This window comes from Phocoena sinus, chromosome 3, assembly GCF_008692025.1.
Source record: "Phocoena sinus isolate mPhoSin1 chromosome 3, mPhoSin1.pri, whole genome shotgun sequence".
Taxonomy (NCBI): domain Eukaryota; kingdom Metazoa; phylum Chordata; class Mammalia; order Artiodactyla; family Phocoenidae; genus Phocoena; species Phocoena sinus.
In genome coordinates, this window is record NC_045765.1 from 96913509 (window position 1) to 96931662 (window position 18154).

Consider the following 18154-nt stretch of genomic DNA (forward strand, 5'->3'; position numbering starts at 1 on the left):
TTTATACCTTTTTCCCTCTCAACATTACATTTGTTAGATTCATCTATGTTGATAACTGTATTTCTAGTTTATTTTCATGACTATTTCATGGAATGAATATAACTATTCTCCTATTGATGGAAATTTAGGGTATTTTCAGTAGTTTTAATATTACAAATAAACTTAAGAATATGCTTTTAGAAAGTCCTTGCTAAGCCAACTAATGGTGTAAATTTGGGAATTTAAACTGTTTAGGGCAGAGATTCTACATCTACATTAGACTTTTGACATTTTTGGTTAATGAATGTGCTAACTGGATTTCTATTTGCTGAATAACCTTGGTTATATTTTTACGACTGACCTTGTTTCTAAAGAAAATTAGAAGCAACTTACAGTAAAACAGAAAACACTTAAACCAGAATAAAGAGAAGTATCATGTTATTTCTGAAAAGCTAGATCAAGATCTTGCATCATTTAAGTCTGAGGATATATATAGACCTCCTCCTACCCAAGATCACCATCTCCATCAGCAGTGTTACTACACATATATGAAAATAATATGTTACCTTTTCGATGTTGAAAATTAATTTTTAAATTAATTTTGACCTCAGTTAAAGAAGATAAATTGCCAAACTGATACTCATCTTAAATTTTGAAAGTATTCACATTGAATAATAATCAGGCGATAAATCTCTAGACTTCAGACTTTTAAAGCAAGATGTATAGACAGTGGTGAATGGCAGAATGACAAGATATTTAGCCACATAAAAACAACATCAGGTACAGGTGAATTCTGTCATTTTAAAACTTGTTCCAAAATGATTTAAAAGCCAGCTCAACTGTCCTAGTTTGTATCAATGAGGGAGGTCCTCTGAAAAGCAACTGCTCAATCCCTTTATCAGTGTTTGGACAAATTACTAAAATATCTAGCTCTCTGAAGGCTTTACTCTATTTATAAGTTGTAGTTATTGGCCTCTACCCAGATTCACATGTTAGAGATTAGCCTAAAAGCTGAGTCTTGATTGAAATAGATTTAGGTAAACTAACGGCTGAGCCTTTCCAGTTCACATTGCTGTAATCTATTAGGTTTGACTGAGTGAGACACAGGAGGATGCTATAATAAAAACCTTTGATAACCAGTCCCTAGAGTCAAGGTATGTGCTTTGGGCATCGTGTTTCTCAGTCCATAGAAGTGCTTACGTAAATTAAGAAAATATATGCCAATCTTGTGTCAGACTTAGAACTGGTATTCCTGAGTAAGACTGTCTCATCAGGAAACTGAGTGGCCTGTGGCCTAAGGAGGTATTGTTTTTCTTGCAAGTTCTTTGTTTTCATGAAAAGGCTCTTTGATTCTCAGAATGTATTTTTTTCAAGGTAATTTAGGTTGAATTCGCTCATGCTCAGAAGTCTCCTGAAAAATTTTCCTTAAAGTTTTACAGTGTATGTTTTATATGGAACCAATACCTTATACGAATTTCGAAGAAGAGAATTTCATATGACATCAATTTTAATCATCAGAGCTTGGTTTCCAAAGCCTCTGTGTTTCTATCACATGGAATCAATAATTAATAGCAATGATATTTTCAAAACAGTAGTAACCTTTTTAGTAACAGATGTTTCTTAATACTATTAAGAAGCAAATGCATAACTTCTCAGTTTGGGGTGAAGGGATTCAGCTTCAAAATAATTTTCCTGTTTATAAAGCTTTCTTGCAGTTTAGATATGCTGCCATCAGGTGGTAGTAATATGTCATATCCATGTGGCTCCACAGATGACACTATGCTTAAGGTCACCAGTTTACTCCACGAAGATTTATGATAATTAATGCACAGATTTTTAAATGAAAATTAAAATAAAATAGTACATCTTTTTAGTTTCAGAGCTAAGGATACTTTTAACGGAATTTTTTAAACATATATATATATTGGAAGATGCAGTTGGGCATGTTTTCTCTGTTTATTTATTTATTTGTAAATGAAGAGTTTCATCTTATGCCTTCAAAAAATTTAGAAAATAAAGAAAAGTAAAAAACACCAAATTTCATCACCCAGGGATAATTGCTATTAACCTTTTGTTTCATTTCCTTCCAGTCTTTTTTTTTTAACATGCAATCTTTAGCATGTTTTGGGGTTTTTTTTTTTTGGAGTAGAGTTTGATGGCAGGAAAAGGTACTTAGCTGTAATAACAGTGTATATATAGCATGTATCTTTTAGAACTTTAAAAATTATAAGTTCTTTGTAACTTTTGTGATTTCTTAATATTGCACTGATTGAGGTTTTCCATAATTTATATAGTCATTCACGTATTAGTATATAGTGTATGTTTCTGATTTCGGTCATCAAGAATATTTTATCTCTGTCTTCCGTCCACTGCTTGCTTATCAAGAGGATCATTATTTCATTGCATCTATACTTGATTTTTTATTTAACACAAAGGAATTTTTAATTCATCTTTGAGTAGCTAGGTATGTTTCCTCTATTGCGTTTGTAATGAAACGATCAGAAAATTTGAGCTTTCAGTTTTCAATTATGAATGAAAATATAGTTTCTTTGTTACTATTTTCATATATGAATGTTTTATAATTTTGTAAATTGTATGCCACCGGGTACTGCATATAAACATTTCAGGATCTGTGATATTATGAGACAGAGCCATTACCTACTTCCTACCAAAATAATTTTTTCTTTTCTTTTTTATAGCATAGAACACTGCATTAAAGAAATACAGTCTGAAGTTAACAAACAGTGTCCAGATGTGCAGCTACGAACAACAACTGACTGTTTTGAATGGCTAAATAATTATAATTATAATTCATCCAAGTCACCATCCATTCCCCATGGAGATATGATAAAATTTCTCAAAGCACTGGTAAAAAAAAAAAAAAATAGAATCTTTGTTTTAACAGTGGAGTGGGGTGGGTGAACATGGAATACATTTCATTCAATTTCTGTATGTAAATATTTATTCCATTGACCATATTAGCCCACCATATCTAGGGGTTAGGATTTGTGTTTTGTTTCTATATCCTCAGTGGAATCCAGTGAGCTATGTGTTTTTATTTTTCACTATGATTTTTATAATAAAATGAGGTTTTACATAAATGGACATTAAACATTATAATTCCTGAGGGATTTGTGGTGTGATGTTTACCATATCAACACCACAAAATGTACTGAAATGTACCACGATTATCTATCAGAAAAGTTGGTATCTATTACATTTTGTGTCCCTTCACAACTACTCATTTTCTTGTGCTCATTACTAAGCACAATAAGATCATCATCAGTTGTATCTATTAAGTAGCCTTGTCCATTATTCCCTTCATCCCCAACCTGCAGGCATATCCAGTTCTTTTCAATCAAGGCAGCAATTTATAGGACACTGTTAATTGATGGAGAATTATTACATTGGTCATTCTTGGATACTGACCACTCTCTATGTTAGAGAGGTTTCTGTAGCCTTCAATAAGAAATACTTAATTTATTACATCTGTATCTACAAGGGTAGCTAGCTTCCAAGAACTAGAGAAACAGCACAATTGTTAGAAAACAGGAATTCTGTAGCTACGGTTTTAATTTAATTTAGGGAAGAAAGGCACTGTTTTTGTGTAAGCATCAAACATTGACTAAGGCAGGGCTTCCCTGGTGGCGCAGTGGTTGAGAGTCCGCCTGCCGATGCAGGGGACACGGGTTCGTGCCCCGGTGTGGGAGGATCCCACATGCCGCGGAGCGGCTGGGTCCGTGAGCCATGGCCACTGAGCCTGCGCGTCCGGAGCCTGTTGCTCCGCAACGGGAGAGGCCACAACAGTGAGAGGCCCGCGTACCGCAAAAAAAAAAAAAAAAAAAAAAAAACATTGACTAAGGCAGTTGTGGAAAATATCTTAAGGTTGTAGATGGCTTAGGATGACAGAATCAGATGAAAATAATTTTTGGCTATTGTTATTATTGCAGATGTCTCTTAAATGTTTAGAAAGTAATAAAAGAAAGAGAAAGGAAGATTATGTGCCCTGAAGGCTTATTCTTTTAAGAAAATCCTCTCACCCATTATCTCTTGAAGGTGGAGCCTTGAAGAATAAATATGGATATAGTTATTCCTTTAATTTCTATTAAGAGCCGTGTGTAATGAATTTCATTAATATTGATATAATAATGCTTTCTCATTTAATTAAAAGCAAAAGCTTTTAATTATCTTTTAATCTGTCACACATAAGTCATTCTCTATTCACTGCAGGGCAAAGGCCGCTTTAGTCTTGCTCAAATTCATTAGACTGATAGGCCTCTTCCAGACCTAGGTGTTTTAACGTAATTGATCATGTTATTTTGAGAAAAGAACCACATTATTAAAACAGATCCAGATTAAAACGACCTTGTCAAGTTTTTACATGCTGAAAGTGTCAATCTTGACAGAATTTTTTTCATACATCTATTTTTTTTTCCATAGAAAATTTTTATTTATGAATTATCTAACTAAATAAGAAACAGAGCTTCTCATTATGGCAGTTGTATGAAGTCATTTTCAAAATTTAAGCAATCATACTTAATACATGTCCACATGTTTTAAATCTATCATTCTTTAAATGTTTGCTTGATCAAATATTTACAGTTATTGACTGATTTAAAGAAACCCAAGTCTGAGGCACTAATATGACCAGTTTGCTCTATAGAATTTACCATAATGCTGGAGTTCTGGACTCTATCTAAGTACATTTATTTTCCAGAAGTATCAAAAGAACTAAATAAAAAGGAAGAGAGGAAGTAGAGCTTCAGAAAAGTCAGTTCACTTTTTGGTTCTCTAGAGTGTAGTAGAAAGAACGTGGATGAGGAGAATGAAACCAGGCATCCATTCTTGGTTCTGTGCTTTATTGTGTGTGACGTTTGGCAAGTAACTTAAACACTCTGCACTTTAGTGTCCTTATCTGTAAATTGAAGTTTTAAGTATCTATGTCACAGAGTTTTCATTATGAAGAAGTCAGAGACTGTATCAAAAAGTGCTTTTTAGGGCTTTCCTGGTGGCGCAGTGGTTGGGAGTCCGCCTGCCGATGCGGGGGGCGCGGGTTCGTGCCCCGGTCCGGGAGGATCCCGCGTGCCGCGGAGCGGCTGGGCCTGTGAGCCGTGGCCGCTGGGCCTGCGTGTCCGGAGCCTGTGCTCCGCGGCGGGAGAGGCCGCAACAGTGAGAGGCCCCCATACCGCAAAAAAAAAAAAAAAAAAAAAAAAAAAAAAAGTGCTTTTTATATAATAAACTACATAGATATTAGACATTATTATTTATTACAGACAGAACATTAAATTAGAGATCACAATGCTTAGAATGACTGAGAGAGAGCCCTGGAATTTGTCTAGGAGTTGTTCATTTTTCTGAGTCACACATAATACCTTTGTCAATAGGTAATTTCCAAGCTGGCTTGATTTTATACTGCTTGAACCTTGCTTCCATTTTTAGGTTTTTTTTTAAATAATCAGCTTGTTGCTACTTAGAGGATATAAGCTAATTTCAGTACTACCTGAAGTAGACATAATTAGGAGAGTCAGCATGTAAGGAGAATTTGTGCATGTAATTCAAAGTCCAAAAACAAAGTAAATTTTTGTCTTTTATCTATTCCTAATTACATCTACTATTGTTTCTGTCAGTTGACACAGAAAATATACAAAAATTTTTCTTATGTTTTGAGGAACAATTCTGAGAGTATTTTTTCCCATTTTGAGTTAGTTATTTCTTTGGAGAGAACTGAAATATTCTCAGATTACTTTCCAAAGTAAAATCTTTCTTAACATGACTCTCGAAAAGGAATTTAAATGAAAGTTAAAGTCTTTAAATGTATTAACTTTTATTTCTCAGGATGGCAGCTATTAGTAACCCCTAGGCACATACTATGTTTAAAGGTCTCTGTTCTCTATGTTCATTTGGGAATTTATAATAATAAGTATGCTCATTCAGCCATGAAAATTATCTACTAGGTATTAATTAGGGGCATTATCTTAAATTTATTTCGTCTTAGGAGTACATTTCAGTCGATATTTTACTATAGATTTTTATTTAGAGTTTTTAAGCTAAAGCTTCCATACAGCTCAGGTTATATCAGGAATGGATAACAACGAGGGCTAAAAACTATGTGTTGAGAAATCTAATTGAAAAATTAGTTCATCACCTGGGCTTTACAAAATTTAACAGACCATAAAGATAATATTCTAAAATGTCTGAATAGATTAACTTTCAAATGCAAAAATAAGTTTTTTTTTGAAAACATCATAGTATTGATTCTAAATTGAAATGAATTATTATGAAATTCTGTATGATTGTAGAAATCATTTTTTCTTGCTACCCTTATAGTTAATCACATTTCTAACATTATAATTTACTTTTATTAGCAAGATTTGTTGAAGAATGAACAAAATCAAGAAGAAATGGTATTGGATTTACTTTGGGACCTCTCCTGCCACAGCAGTGTTTCCTTCCCATCCATTCTAAGTGGAACATCTTTCCATTTCCTCTCTAGTACTTCTCTTCATTCTGTTGAAGATCATTCCTCTATGGATGTAAAGTCTATATGGGATGATATAAGACTACATCTTCGACGCTTCTTAGTGAGCAAATTACAAACCCACAATGAAATAAACAATTCACAGCAAAAAATATTGTTGAAAAAACAATGCATACAACAACTCTTATTTCTTTATCCAGAATCAGAAGTTACAATCAAGTACCAAAACATACAGAATAAACTGTTGACTAAACTTCTGCAGAACTGTTTTCCTTCTTACAGCAGAGAAGCAAATTTAGACATAATGGCTGATGGATACCAAGGTACAATGCTTAAGTTATACTCAATGATAAAAGAGGATTTTAACACACTACGTGAAATTTTAGCTCCATCTTCAACAGTGAAATTCATTAAAGAAACTTACCTGGATACAGTTACAGAAGAAATGGCAAAATTTCTTGAAAATTTTTGTGAGCTGCAGTTCAAAGAAAATGCTGTCCATGTGATTAAAACAAGCAAGAGCTCCAGCAGGCATAGAGGAGCAGTGCATGCTTTGGGTTAGTGATTTTTTACATTTCTGTTTGGCTTAACTTAAACCTTTTGATATCTTTAATTTTCTTTCTTTTTTTTTGAATTTTTGAATTTTATTTGTTTATTTTTATGCAGCAGTTTCTTATTAGTTATCTGTTTTATACATATTAGTGTATACATGTCAATCCCAGACCAATTCATCCCACCACCACCCACCACTTTCCCCCCTTGGTGTCCATATGTTTGTTCTCTACATCTGTGTCTCTATTTCTGCCCTGCAAACCGGTTCATCTGTACCATTTTTCTAGGTTCCACATATATGCGTTAATATACGGTATTTGTTTTTCTCTTTCTGACTTACTTCACTCTGTATGACAGTCTCTAGATCCATCCACATCTCTACAAATGACCCAATTTTGTTCCTTTTTATGGCTGAGTAATTTTCCATTGTATATATGTACCACATCTTCTTTATCCATTTGTCTGTCTCTGGGCATTTAGGTTGCTTCCATGACCTGGCTATTGTAAATAGTGCTGCAATGAACATTGGGGTGCATGTGTCTTTTTGAATTATGGTTTTATCAGGGTATATGCCCAGTAGTGGGATTGCTCAGTCATATGGTCATTCTATTTTTAGTTTTTTTAAGGAACCTCCATACTGTTCTCCATGGTGGCTGTATCAATCTACAGTCCCACCAACAGTGCAAGAGGGTTCTCTTTTCTCCACACCCTCTCCTGTATTGATATCTTTAATTTTCTAACTTTTCTATTTGGTTAAACTTAATTACAAATTTGAAAATAAATCAGAAAATAAATGTTGTGAAATTCTCCACTACACATTTCTCTTATGCATTTCTTTTTCTCTAAGTATAGTAATAGAAGTGTGTTCTTTCCTGTTATTTAAATTATTAAAGATATTGGAAATGTAAGTCAGAAATATTACCAATAAGACTTTCAGTTTTGTTTTTTTGAAGATGTTGGGGGTAGGAGTTTATTAATTAATTAACTTATTTTTGCTGTGTTTCGTCTTCGTTTCTGTGCGAGGGCTTTCTCTAGTTGTGGCAAGCAGGGGCCACTCTTCATCGTGGTGCGTGGGCTTCTCACTATCGCAGCCTCTCTTGTTGCGGAGCACAGGCTCCAGACGCTCAGGCTCAGTAGCTGTGGCTCACGGGCCTAGTTGCTCCATGGCATGTGGGATCCTCCCAGACCAGGGCTTGAACCCGTGTCCTCTGCATTAGCAGGCAGATTCTCAACCACTGTGCCACCAGGGAAGCCCAAGACTTTCAGTTTTTTAATCACATAAATTATTGGGTGGAACTTTATATATATATATATATATAAACAGAAAACTCTAATTTTTAACCCATTGTATCTTCCAGAGCTGAAGCATTATTAAGTAAAAGGAAGTGTTGAACACTTGTTGAAACTTTTATTAATGAAAATTGGAAGTTTAAAATTGTAATATTTTAGTCAGCCAATGCCAATATGGCCCTATTATGAAATACTAATTATAAAATTCTATAGTATAATTGGTTATGGAAGCATAACATTAACTACAGCTGATTTTTAAAGTTCCTCTAATGTTGTTCCTATAAGAGTATATATAATAAAAGAGTATTTGAAGATTCCTAATTTTATTCAAAAGATAAAAGAATCTATTATGATATAATAAATTTTTCTTGTCATCATTTTAATTTCCTACCAGTGAAGAAAACTTAAGGTAAAAAATATGATTATTTTGAAAATTATGATTACTCATGCTTTACATAGAATGCTGAGGTATGTTTCTGAATAGGTTCATAAACTATATTTTTTAATTATTTGAAAATTATCATTTGGTGAATTGCTATTTCTGAATTTATGATCATTTCATTAAAATTTCCACAGCTCACTATATTTTTATCTACCTTCCTTAATAAAATGCCACAATACCAAATTTCTCTGATATATGAATATATTATATGAATATGATATATGAATTTTCAAATAATTTAATGTTTTGTCTTAGAATTTTTATTTTCTTCAGGAAGCTGTGTCACATCACAGAACAGAGATGCATCAGCCAAGTTTAGGTTACAGCAGAATACAAAATCAGTTAATTTAGGAACATTATAATTTTGCTCAAAGTAAATAGATTTTCATTTTAATTATTACATAAATTTTAAATGCATTTTCATAAGTGTACTTATTTTCTATAATTTTTATGTCCTCTCAAAAAGTTTATGCTTACTTGTAAAGTACTTTCAACATGAAAGTTTTATATGTGCTAAATATAGTTTAGTTTATACCAGAAGAAAAGATCCATATGGTTAAAAATATGTGTAAGTTGCTATGGAGTCTTTAGGGCTGATATTGAGGTGTTTTCCCTTTTGTGAGAGAAAACTATGTGCGTTGACTTTTACACCAAAATTTGAAGCACTTTCCACAAGTCCAAGTGCACTGATCTTTCTCAAGCTGCTTTATCTGAACTTTGGTATAAATCACTTGTTAAACGAATGCTTTCCATGTGCCAAGCACTGTACTAAGTGCATCCCTTTCCTTATTATCCCAATTTGATAAACAAAGAAAGAAGCTTAGAAAGATTAACTTGCCTTGGGTCACTTGCACAAAGTCAGGATTCACATGTAGATCTCTATGTCTTCAAGACCCATGTTCTTAACCACCATGCTATTGGGTCTTGTCTCAAAATGTAAAATTAAATTCTTTGTCACTTGTAAAAGAAATTTCAAACAGCACTGTTCAGGTGGGCTGCTTGAAAATCAGTTCCGTTCTGCTGTATTGAGTACCTGCCACAGGCAAGGCATTTAGCAGGTACCGTGTTTAAGGTTTCTAAGCTAGACATGGTAAAGGGAAGAAAACTGAGTAACTGCTGTTAATGCTGTGTGAGAACTCCTAAACTAACTCTTAACAAAGCAATCATATTTTCCACTAACATTTTGCCCAATGACCAAATTTTTTTTATTAAGGAAATACAGTTTGAGATTAGCAAAATAATAATTTATAAATACTTAATAAAATTTATAATTTATATTCCTATTTGAATAAAATCTAGATTGGCTAGAATGGGTTGTATATTATCTTTAGTATATGTTTACACTCACCAAGTCTTCGATTTTTTTTTTTTTTTTTGGCTGCGTTGGGTCTTCATTGCTGCGCACGGACTTTCTCTAGTTACGGTGAGCAGGGGCTACTCTTCGTTGTGGTGCGCTGGCTTCTCATTGCAGTGGATTCTCTTGTTGCGGAGCACGGGCTCTAGGCACGGGGGCTTCAGTAGTTGTGGCATGCGGACTCTAGAGGGCAGGCTCAGTAGTTGTGGTGCATGGGCTTAGTTGCTCCACAGCACGTGGGATCTTCCCGGACCAGGGCTCAAACCCGTGTCCCCTGCGTTGGCAGGCGGATTCTTAACCACTGTGCCACTAGGGAAGCCCAAATCTTCGATATTTTACCTGAAACTCTAGACATTCCTTAAGTAACAAGAGTTAGCATTTATTGGGTCAGACATTGCAACACATTATTTCATTTAATCCTTCTAACCACCCAACAAGGTAGGTACCCTTATTTATCTTTGTTATATAGTGAGAAAACTAAGGCATAGAGATATTAAGTAATTTGGTCAAGGTTACAAAGTAAAGCCAGGATATAAACTCGGGTCTGTCTGACTGCAATACCCTGACTATAACTGTGCTCTACTGACTAAAAGAACAGGACGGAAATAGCTCATTCCATTAAGAGCACTGTTGTGAATCCTCTGTATGCTAAATCTACTTTAGTGTTGTCACTGTTTTACTTTCCCCTAAACTATCCCACAGTCTTCTCATTCCAAGACTTCATAATGCTTATTTTGTGATCTACTGAGATATCTTAAGCAGACCTTGTATATACACTAGTCTCTTTTTTCCAGCCTTATTGAGATATAATTGACATATAACACTGTTTAAGATGTACAACGTGTTGATTTGTACCCTTAATATTTGTACACTTAATACTTCAAAATGATTACCACCATAGTATTAACTAATATCTCCATCATGTCACATAATTACCATTACTTTTGTGTGGTGAGAACACTTAAGATTTACTTTCTTAACAACTTTCAAGTATGTAATACATTATTATTACTATAATCACAATGCTGTGCATTAGATCTCCAGAAATTTTAAATCTTCTAACTGGAAATTTGTACCCTTTGACCAATATCTCCTCATTTCCTCCATCCCCCATCCCCTGGTAACTACCTTAATACTCTGTTTCTATGAGTTTAGTTGTTTTAGATTTCACATATAAGTGATATCTTATAGTATTTGTCTATCTCTGTCTGACTGTGACTTATTTCACTTAGCATGATGCCTTCAAAGTCCATCCATGTTGTTGCAAATTGCAGGATTTCCTTCTTTCTCATGGCTGAAGTATAGTCCATTTTATCTATCTCAATCTCCCACATTCTTTATCCATTCATTCATAAATGGACACTTAGGATGTTTCCTTATCTTGGCTATTGTGAATAATGCTGCAACAAACATGGGGGTGCAGATATCTCCTTGATATCTTGTTTTCATTTCCTTTAGATATATTCCAGAAGTGGGATTGCTGATGGTAGTTCTATTTGTAATTTTTTGTGGAACCTCCATACTGTTTTCTGCAATTGCTGTACCAATTTATATTCCCACCAACAGTGCACATGGGTTCCCTTTTCTCTACATCCTCACCAATGCTTGTTATCTCTTGCCTTTTTGATGATAGCCAAGTATAAGGTGATATCTCATTGTGGTTTTGGTTTGCATTTCTCTGATGATTAGTGATCTTGAGCATCTTTTCATGTACCTGTTGGCCATCTGTATGTCTTCTTTGGAGAAATGTCTATTCAGGTCCTCTGCCCATTATTTAATCGGATTTTGTTGTTGTTGTTGTTCTGTTACCGAATTGTATGAGTTCTTTATGTATTTTGTATATTGATCCCTTACTAAATATATGGTTTGCAAATATTTTCTCCCTATCATAGAATTTTTTCATTTTGTTGATAGTTTCTTTTGCTGTGCACAAGGTTTTCAGTTTGATATAGTCCCATTTATTAATTTTTGCTTTTGTTGCTTATGCCTTTGGTATTATATCCAAAAAATCATTGCCAAGACTAACATTAAGGAGCTTTTTCCCTATGCTTTCTTCTAAGAGTTTTATGGTTTCAGGCCTTAGGTTTAAGTCTTTTATCCATTTTGAGTTAATTTTTTTACATGTTGTAAGATACGGCTCAGTTTCATTTTTCTTCATGTGTTATCCACTTTTCCCAACACCATTTATTTAACCCTTTCCCCAATGAGTATTCTTAGTCCCATTGTCAAATATTAGTTGACCATATATGCAAGGGTTTATTTCTGGGTTCTCAGTTCTGTTCCATTGGTCTATGTGTCTATTTTTATGTTTTGATATTTGAAGAAAATGGTGAAATAATGTTATAATGTAAATATTATAGACTTTTTGTGATTTGGTGATATATTCTAGAAAAGAATAATAATATTTTTACAGATACTCTTTTAAGTGATTAAGTCATCGAGTTACTTTTACTTTTAAAATTGTATTTTCTTTAGATGTAAGAAGATATTGCTACTTTTCTCAGTGCTTGAAAAAGAGGATTGTTTATGTGTAGTAAATTTTAGTTAGATAAATTCTCTGTATTTTAATATGAAACGACGCAATTAGGAGATTTCAATCATAGGATAAATGTCATGATCCCCTGTATATCTTACTCTGAATTTTTCTTGAGGTTATTGTTAGCTTGAAAGGGAAAGGCTTGAGTGTATGATACATGCCTTTGAGTATTTGGAAGGTTTCTAAAGATCTCCAGTGGGTGAGAGGTTGAAACTTGGTGGCCTCTACCCCTTCCCTCTCCCAGTTCCTTTATATTTTGTTTAAGGAAGATTGGGGGTAGGGGAAACAGAATCCCTCTGGGGATGAAAAGATCCTTTAGAGTAAAGAAGACCCTCAAGCCCAGATAAAGGCAGAATTTTGACTAAGGAGGCACAGATCACAGTTGGAAAGTAGGCCAGTCAAAATCACCCTAATTTCTCTCCTGCTCCTCAAGTAGCTCTGACTAGCTGAGTGATGATCTCAGGGAAATGTAAAGAAGTATATTGAGGCCAGCATGCAAAGTGTGTACAGAAAGAAGCATTTGTATGCTATTGTTACAGAAGAGACCAAGCCTCCTAGAAGGATACCACATCTCTTGACCCTATTGTGCTCCTGAGACAGAGGTGAAGATCTCCATTAGCTCTCTGATGTCAATCATGCTTGTTGTTTTCTAACCCCACACTAGTAGAAGCTGGAATTTCAAGTAATACAAAACAGTAATGGGGAAAAAAATTCCTAAAAGAAAGTTATATCTTTATTCAGTTATCACAAATTCCTTTAAAGTAATAGTACAATTTCAGGGTTTTTTGTTGTACTGTTGTTGAAAATACTAATAAATGATATTGTTGATTAGCTTTTTTTCCCCACTGTTTTATCATACTTGTTATTCTTTAATGAAATACTGGTATATTCCTTGTTTACAAGTACTTGGTCTCAGAAGGTGAAAAGTAGTTATCAGGAGTCGAGGGTGCTCGTCTTGAATCTTCTACCCCCTTGTTTTTGTGACCTTAGATAAGTCATTTAACCTCTTCATATCATTCTAATTGATAAAATGAAAGGGTTATATTAGATAATATCTAAGCTTTAACTCTAAACTTATTCTGACTCTGTGACCTGGAAATCATTCCACAACCAGATTTTTTTTTTTTTTTTTTTTTTTTTCCACAACCAGATTTTTTATACCTACAATTTGTCAGTGGAAACTGTCACATTTATTTTCTTTGCTGACTGACAGTATAGATGTATTAGCTGGCTAAATGTGTGGCTTTGTATGCCACTGTAACAAATACAAAAACGTCCTTTCGATCTTTATCTGTGTGATTTTTCTTCCCCAAGTGAAACTTGAAAATAACAGTATGGAAAGTGCCCACTTCCTACAGTTGCATTTTTAATGAGGGTGGGAGGGTGAAGACGGGAGTCCGTGGTTAAGCAAAAACAGGAAGTAGAGTGTCTCCTTCCAGCTGACATCTGAAGCTATTCCTAGAAATTCTTTGTTGGGCTTCCCCTTTGATCCTACAACCAACTGTTTTGTTTTGTTTTATTTTTTGTTTCAATTTTTTTTTCTAGTAGCATTTTAAATCAGGTCATTGAAAATTAAGATCACAGGCAAGAACTTGAAATACAATATTATTTTGTATTGTTGATTGAAAAGAAATTCATATGCCTTTTCTCTGGCATGTATTTAAAGTAGGCAAAGCAGGGATTTAAGACTTGTGCTTTTTCCTGGGGAAGAACCAGCTCATTTCTGCAATGCTGTAGACAGTAGGTATGGACTAAATACTTTTTCTCAGAAAGTGTCTCTGTATCCATACAAACCCTTCTGTAAGTAAGAACAAAATGAAAACCTCAGAATTAGGACTATAAAGCATGGAAGAATGAGTGATCTTTTCCTAAAAGTCTGTGGGTAAGAATTTCATGAGCCATATGAAAACAAGTGTACATGTTAAACTTATGTAAATAATTTTAGTATTTTTTTCAGCACGTAAAGAAAGTCAAACGTGATTTGGGTTTTGGCATAATTGATTCTAAAGCCTTCCCTCCTGCAAGTTCGGTTACATGGCATGTTCAGAGCCCTATTGAGGCTTCACCTAGGATGTGCTAGGACATCCATGCCATCAGTAGAGAGAACGGGCTTGTCTTCCCTTTTTCTGAGCCTGGAGGATGTTCTCTACTCAGTCTAATTCCTTTCTGTACTGTCTGTCTCTCTATAGTAGAAGTACACAGGGTGATCCATCAAGGTGAGGGTGAAAATTAGAACTATTTAGTTTTATTTCACCCTTTATATAAGAGGCAGGACAGGACAAATTTTTCATGCCATTTAAGATAGTGTTTTCTGTGTTGAACGTCATTCCCAGCCATTCTTATTCTTGAGTTTTGGTAAGGCACAAATAGCTTAGGCTCTATTTTGCACTAAAAACCTGAATAAAGTATATACTTTGCAAAGGATACTACTCAAAACATGAATTCACCATTAATTTTTGTTAATATTTTCTCATTGATCATCTTCATTTTTCCTTGTTATCTATTTACAAATATATAAAGTTAGTTATATAATAGATACTGTTTTTTAGGTCCTTTTAATTTGCCATGCACCATGCTAAGCACTTTATGCACTGATACACCATTTGATTCTTACGAACATCTCTGAAAATTTGGATATTATCCCTGCTTTATAGTTGCAGAAACTGAGATTGGATAAGTTAAAGAGCTTTCCCAAAGTCCCACTGCTAGGATGTACCTCGACTAGGATTCAAATCCATTTCTGAATTATGACCAAGCCTATTCTCTTAAATACTGTCTTTCTTTCTCTTGCTAAATGAAATCCCTTGCAAGACCAGGAACCCTTTTATAATTTGAAGAGTGATTCCCATGAGCCACAGATCCTGATTCTTGTGTTGGACTTTCTGGAATTGTAACACATATATATATTCTCTACATATAAAATTAAACAAACTTGGATTTTGGAAGCAACTATGATAGTAATAGAGTGCAAAGCTACATCACTGGATTTTCTGCTTGGGAAAAATTGGGAAAGGAAAAAAAAATTCAAGACTTTCCATCTAACACATGAAAAGGAAAATAATAATGTTAATTTTTTACTTAATATAAAAAAATATCTAGAGGAGACTCATTTTATTCCTAGAGAAGCAGGTAATCTGCTTACATATAAGGCTTTTGCCAGAGTTAAGCTAAAAGTAATTAAGTTACTGAAATAGTTGAAGCAATTATTGCTAGATTTAAGATCCTTTTATGATTAATTAATAATAATCCCACATGTTAACGATATGTTTGCAAGATGCTTCCACATTTCGGGGTTTTTTATTTAACTTATATTTGCTCCACCACCAGTCTGAAATTAGGCAGTGCAGAAACTCCAGTTCTTGTTTTATGGGTGACGAAAACTATGGCATTTTGGCTGATTAACAAATCAAGTTGGAGATGGAACTAAGAGTAGAAGTATCTTCTCACTATACCTCAGTGCCTCATAAGAAAATAAACGAAAAGTCTCACACTAGAATTTTTTCCCTAAGGAGTTGATGGCGTATTTAAATTCTTCCTACTAAAGGTTGTATCATCTGTGAAAATTATTTATTTGATTAAAAACTATGAGAAAGATGACTGGATGTGTATGAGGGGAGGGTGTACGTTCCGTGGTTGGGTAGATATGTAGTATTATGCATATACACACGTATCTTTATTTACCTAAAATGTTTTTCTGCTGCATGGCTCTATTTTTCTGACCCCATTATTCACCATTAAATGTTCAGAGGCCTCTGAATCTTTGTTTTAAAGACACTAAAGCAACAAAGGTAGAAAGTATATTACCTAAAAGATAAAGTGGATGTAGTTTAGTTTGGGTAATATTTTTCCTTCTGTGCAGCAACAATTAGCAAACGCTAAATTGCACTCAATTATTGACTCCTTAGAACACCTGTGTGTTCTTCCTAAAGGTGGAAAGAATATTTTAGTAGCCACATTCTCTAGTTATGACATTGAAAAACTAAGGATGGTAGATAAAAATGACTTACTGGTTTCTCATGAGGGGTCATGAGTCAGCCTGAGATTTATATTCCTTATTAACCATTCAGGAACAGTTTTAAAAATTAAAAAGAAGATTAAAATACTGAGATTTTAAGACCCTTATTTTTTAACTTGGAAAAAGAAATTGTCTAGTTAAAAATATAAGTAACAAATTAAGAGAAGAATGAAAATAATTGTAAACAAATTATTGAAGAGAAGTTCAGAATAAAATTATTCTAAAAGTAAACAAATTTATTTTGCAACTATTCTATATTGAGCAAAGAATGTGGATGAGTAATACACATGGAAGCAGTTGTAGGCCAGAAATTCAAATTCTGTAGAAAGTGATTTGGTAAGTCACTAATGCAACCTTTCTAAAACTTTTCTGACTTCTGCTTTCCCCTGCTAAAGTTATTTATGTCATTCTATGTCTTGATTTATGAACACAGTGATAAATGTGAATGCTTAGCTCTGTTGTTTTATGTAAAAATGTTTACAGGTTTTTGCTTTTACAGATCACGAATCCCTGAATTCTTGTTTAGCATATGGGCATTTTCCAGTAGACTATTATAACCTTGAATGTTGTTTAATTAACATATTTTTTTCTTAGGTTCTCAGAAAATGTAATATGTGACTTCTGGTTACTATGCTATCAATCAGTTATTAGTATCAAACTTGTTTTCATAAATGTTCAAGAAGAAAAGTTTAATAAGCAAAAAGACATTGGTAAGATTCCTTTAAAAATGTACTCTTTCTAACAGAAGACTGTAAATTGTAATGGTTGTTCCTGTACCTCAACATTCTTTGTTATGAAAATCAACTCGGCAGATATACATTGTTATAACATTTTCAATTTCATTATTTATATATAAGTATGAAAATCTTTGACCATCAGTGTCACATCTATGAAGTCAAATATTTGTTATAAAACATATCTTCTGCCTCAAAGTAGCTGTCATTTAACATCTCTACCTTTATTTAGTTATTTTTTAACCGAGGGGAAATCTGTGTCTTATACACCTGGGACTGTTAAAATTGGCATTTTTCTGAGTATGGACTGATCTCTCTGCACAGGGATTTATAGAGGAGAAACTGCTGGTAGCTTTGAGAGTTAGACCAATCCCTTCCTCACATGTGGAAATAAGAAAATAATCCTTAGCTTTGGGTAAAATGTTTAAAAGTTATAATGGATTTCCAGTCAGAAGGTCTTTTGCCTCTGTCATTCTTAAAATTCAATGTCTATTCCTTTGTTTAATACATATATTTTTAGTTTGCTTCTAGTTTTACCAGAACATTCATAAGCACTTTGATGGTTGGGCTATCTAAATGGAGATCTAAAATTGGGTTTGTAAGGAAGTAAAAAGTTACTTAAAATTAAGTACAGTATATTGCTTCAATCAAAAGCAAAACCTATCACTGTTTGTTTTTGCAACTTCTTTTCAACATTGAGTAAAAACAGAAAACGCTGTCTATTATTTAGAAAAGTGTAGCTTACCTCATTACCTGTTTAATCTTTTCCATAAT

At 33.8% G+C, this 18154-nt stretch overlaps 1 protein-coding gene across 2 annotated transcripts in view; it reads left to right on the plus strand.

Annotated features, from left to right (window-relative positions):
* Positions 1 to 18154, plus strand: part of KIAA0825 (KIAA0825 ortholog) — a 416193-nt gene that overhangs the window by 83117 nt on the left and 314922 nt on the right. For both annotated transcript variants that reach the window (XM_032625775.1, XM_032625773.1), the window contains 2 exons: positions 2679 to 2847; positions 6345 to 7014. In XM_032625775.1, the coding sequence (XP_032481666.1) occupies positions 2679 to 2847; positions 6345 to 7014 (839 nt within the window). The remainder of the gene's footprint in view (positions 1 to 2678; positions 2848 to 6344; positions 7015 to 18154) is intronic.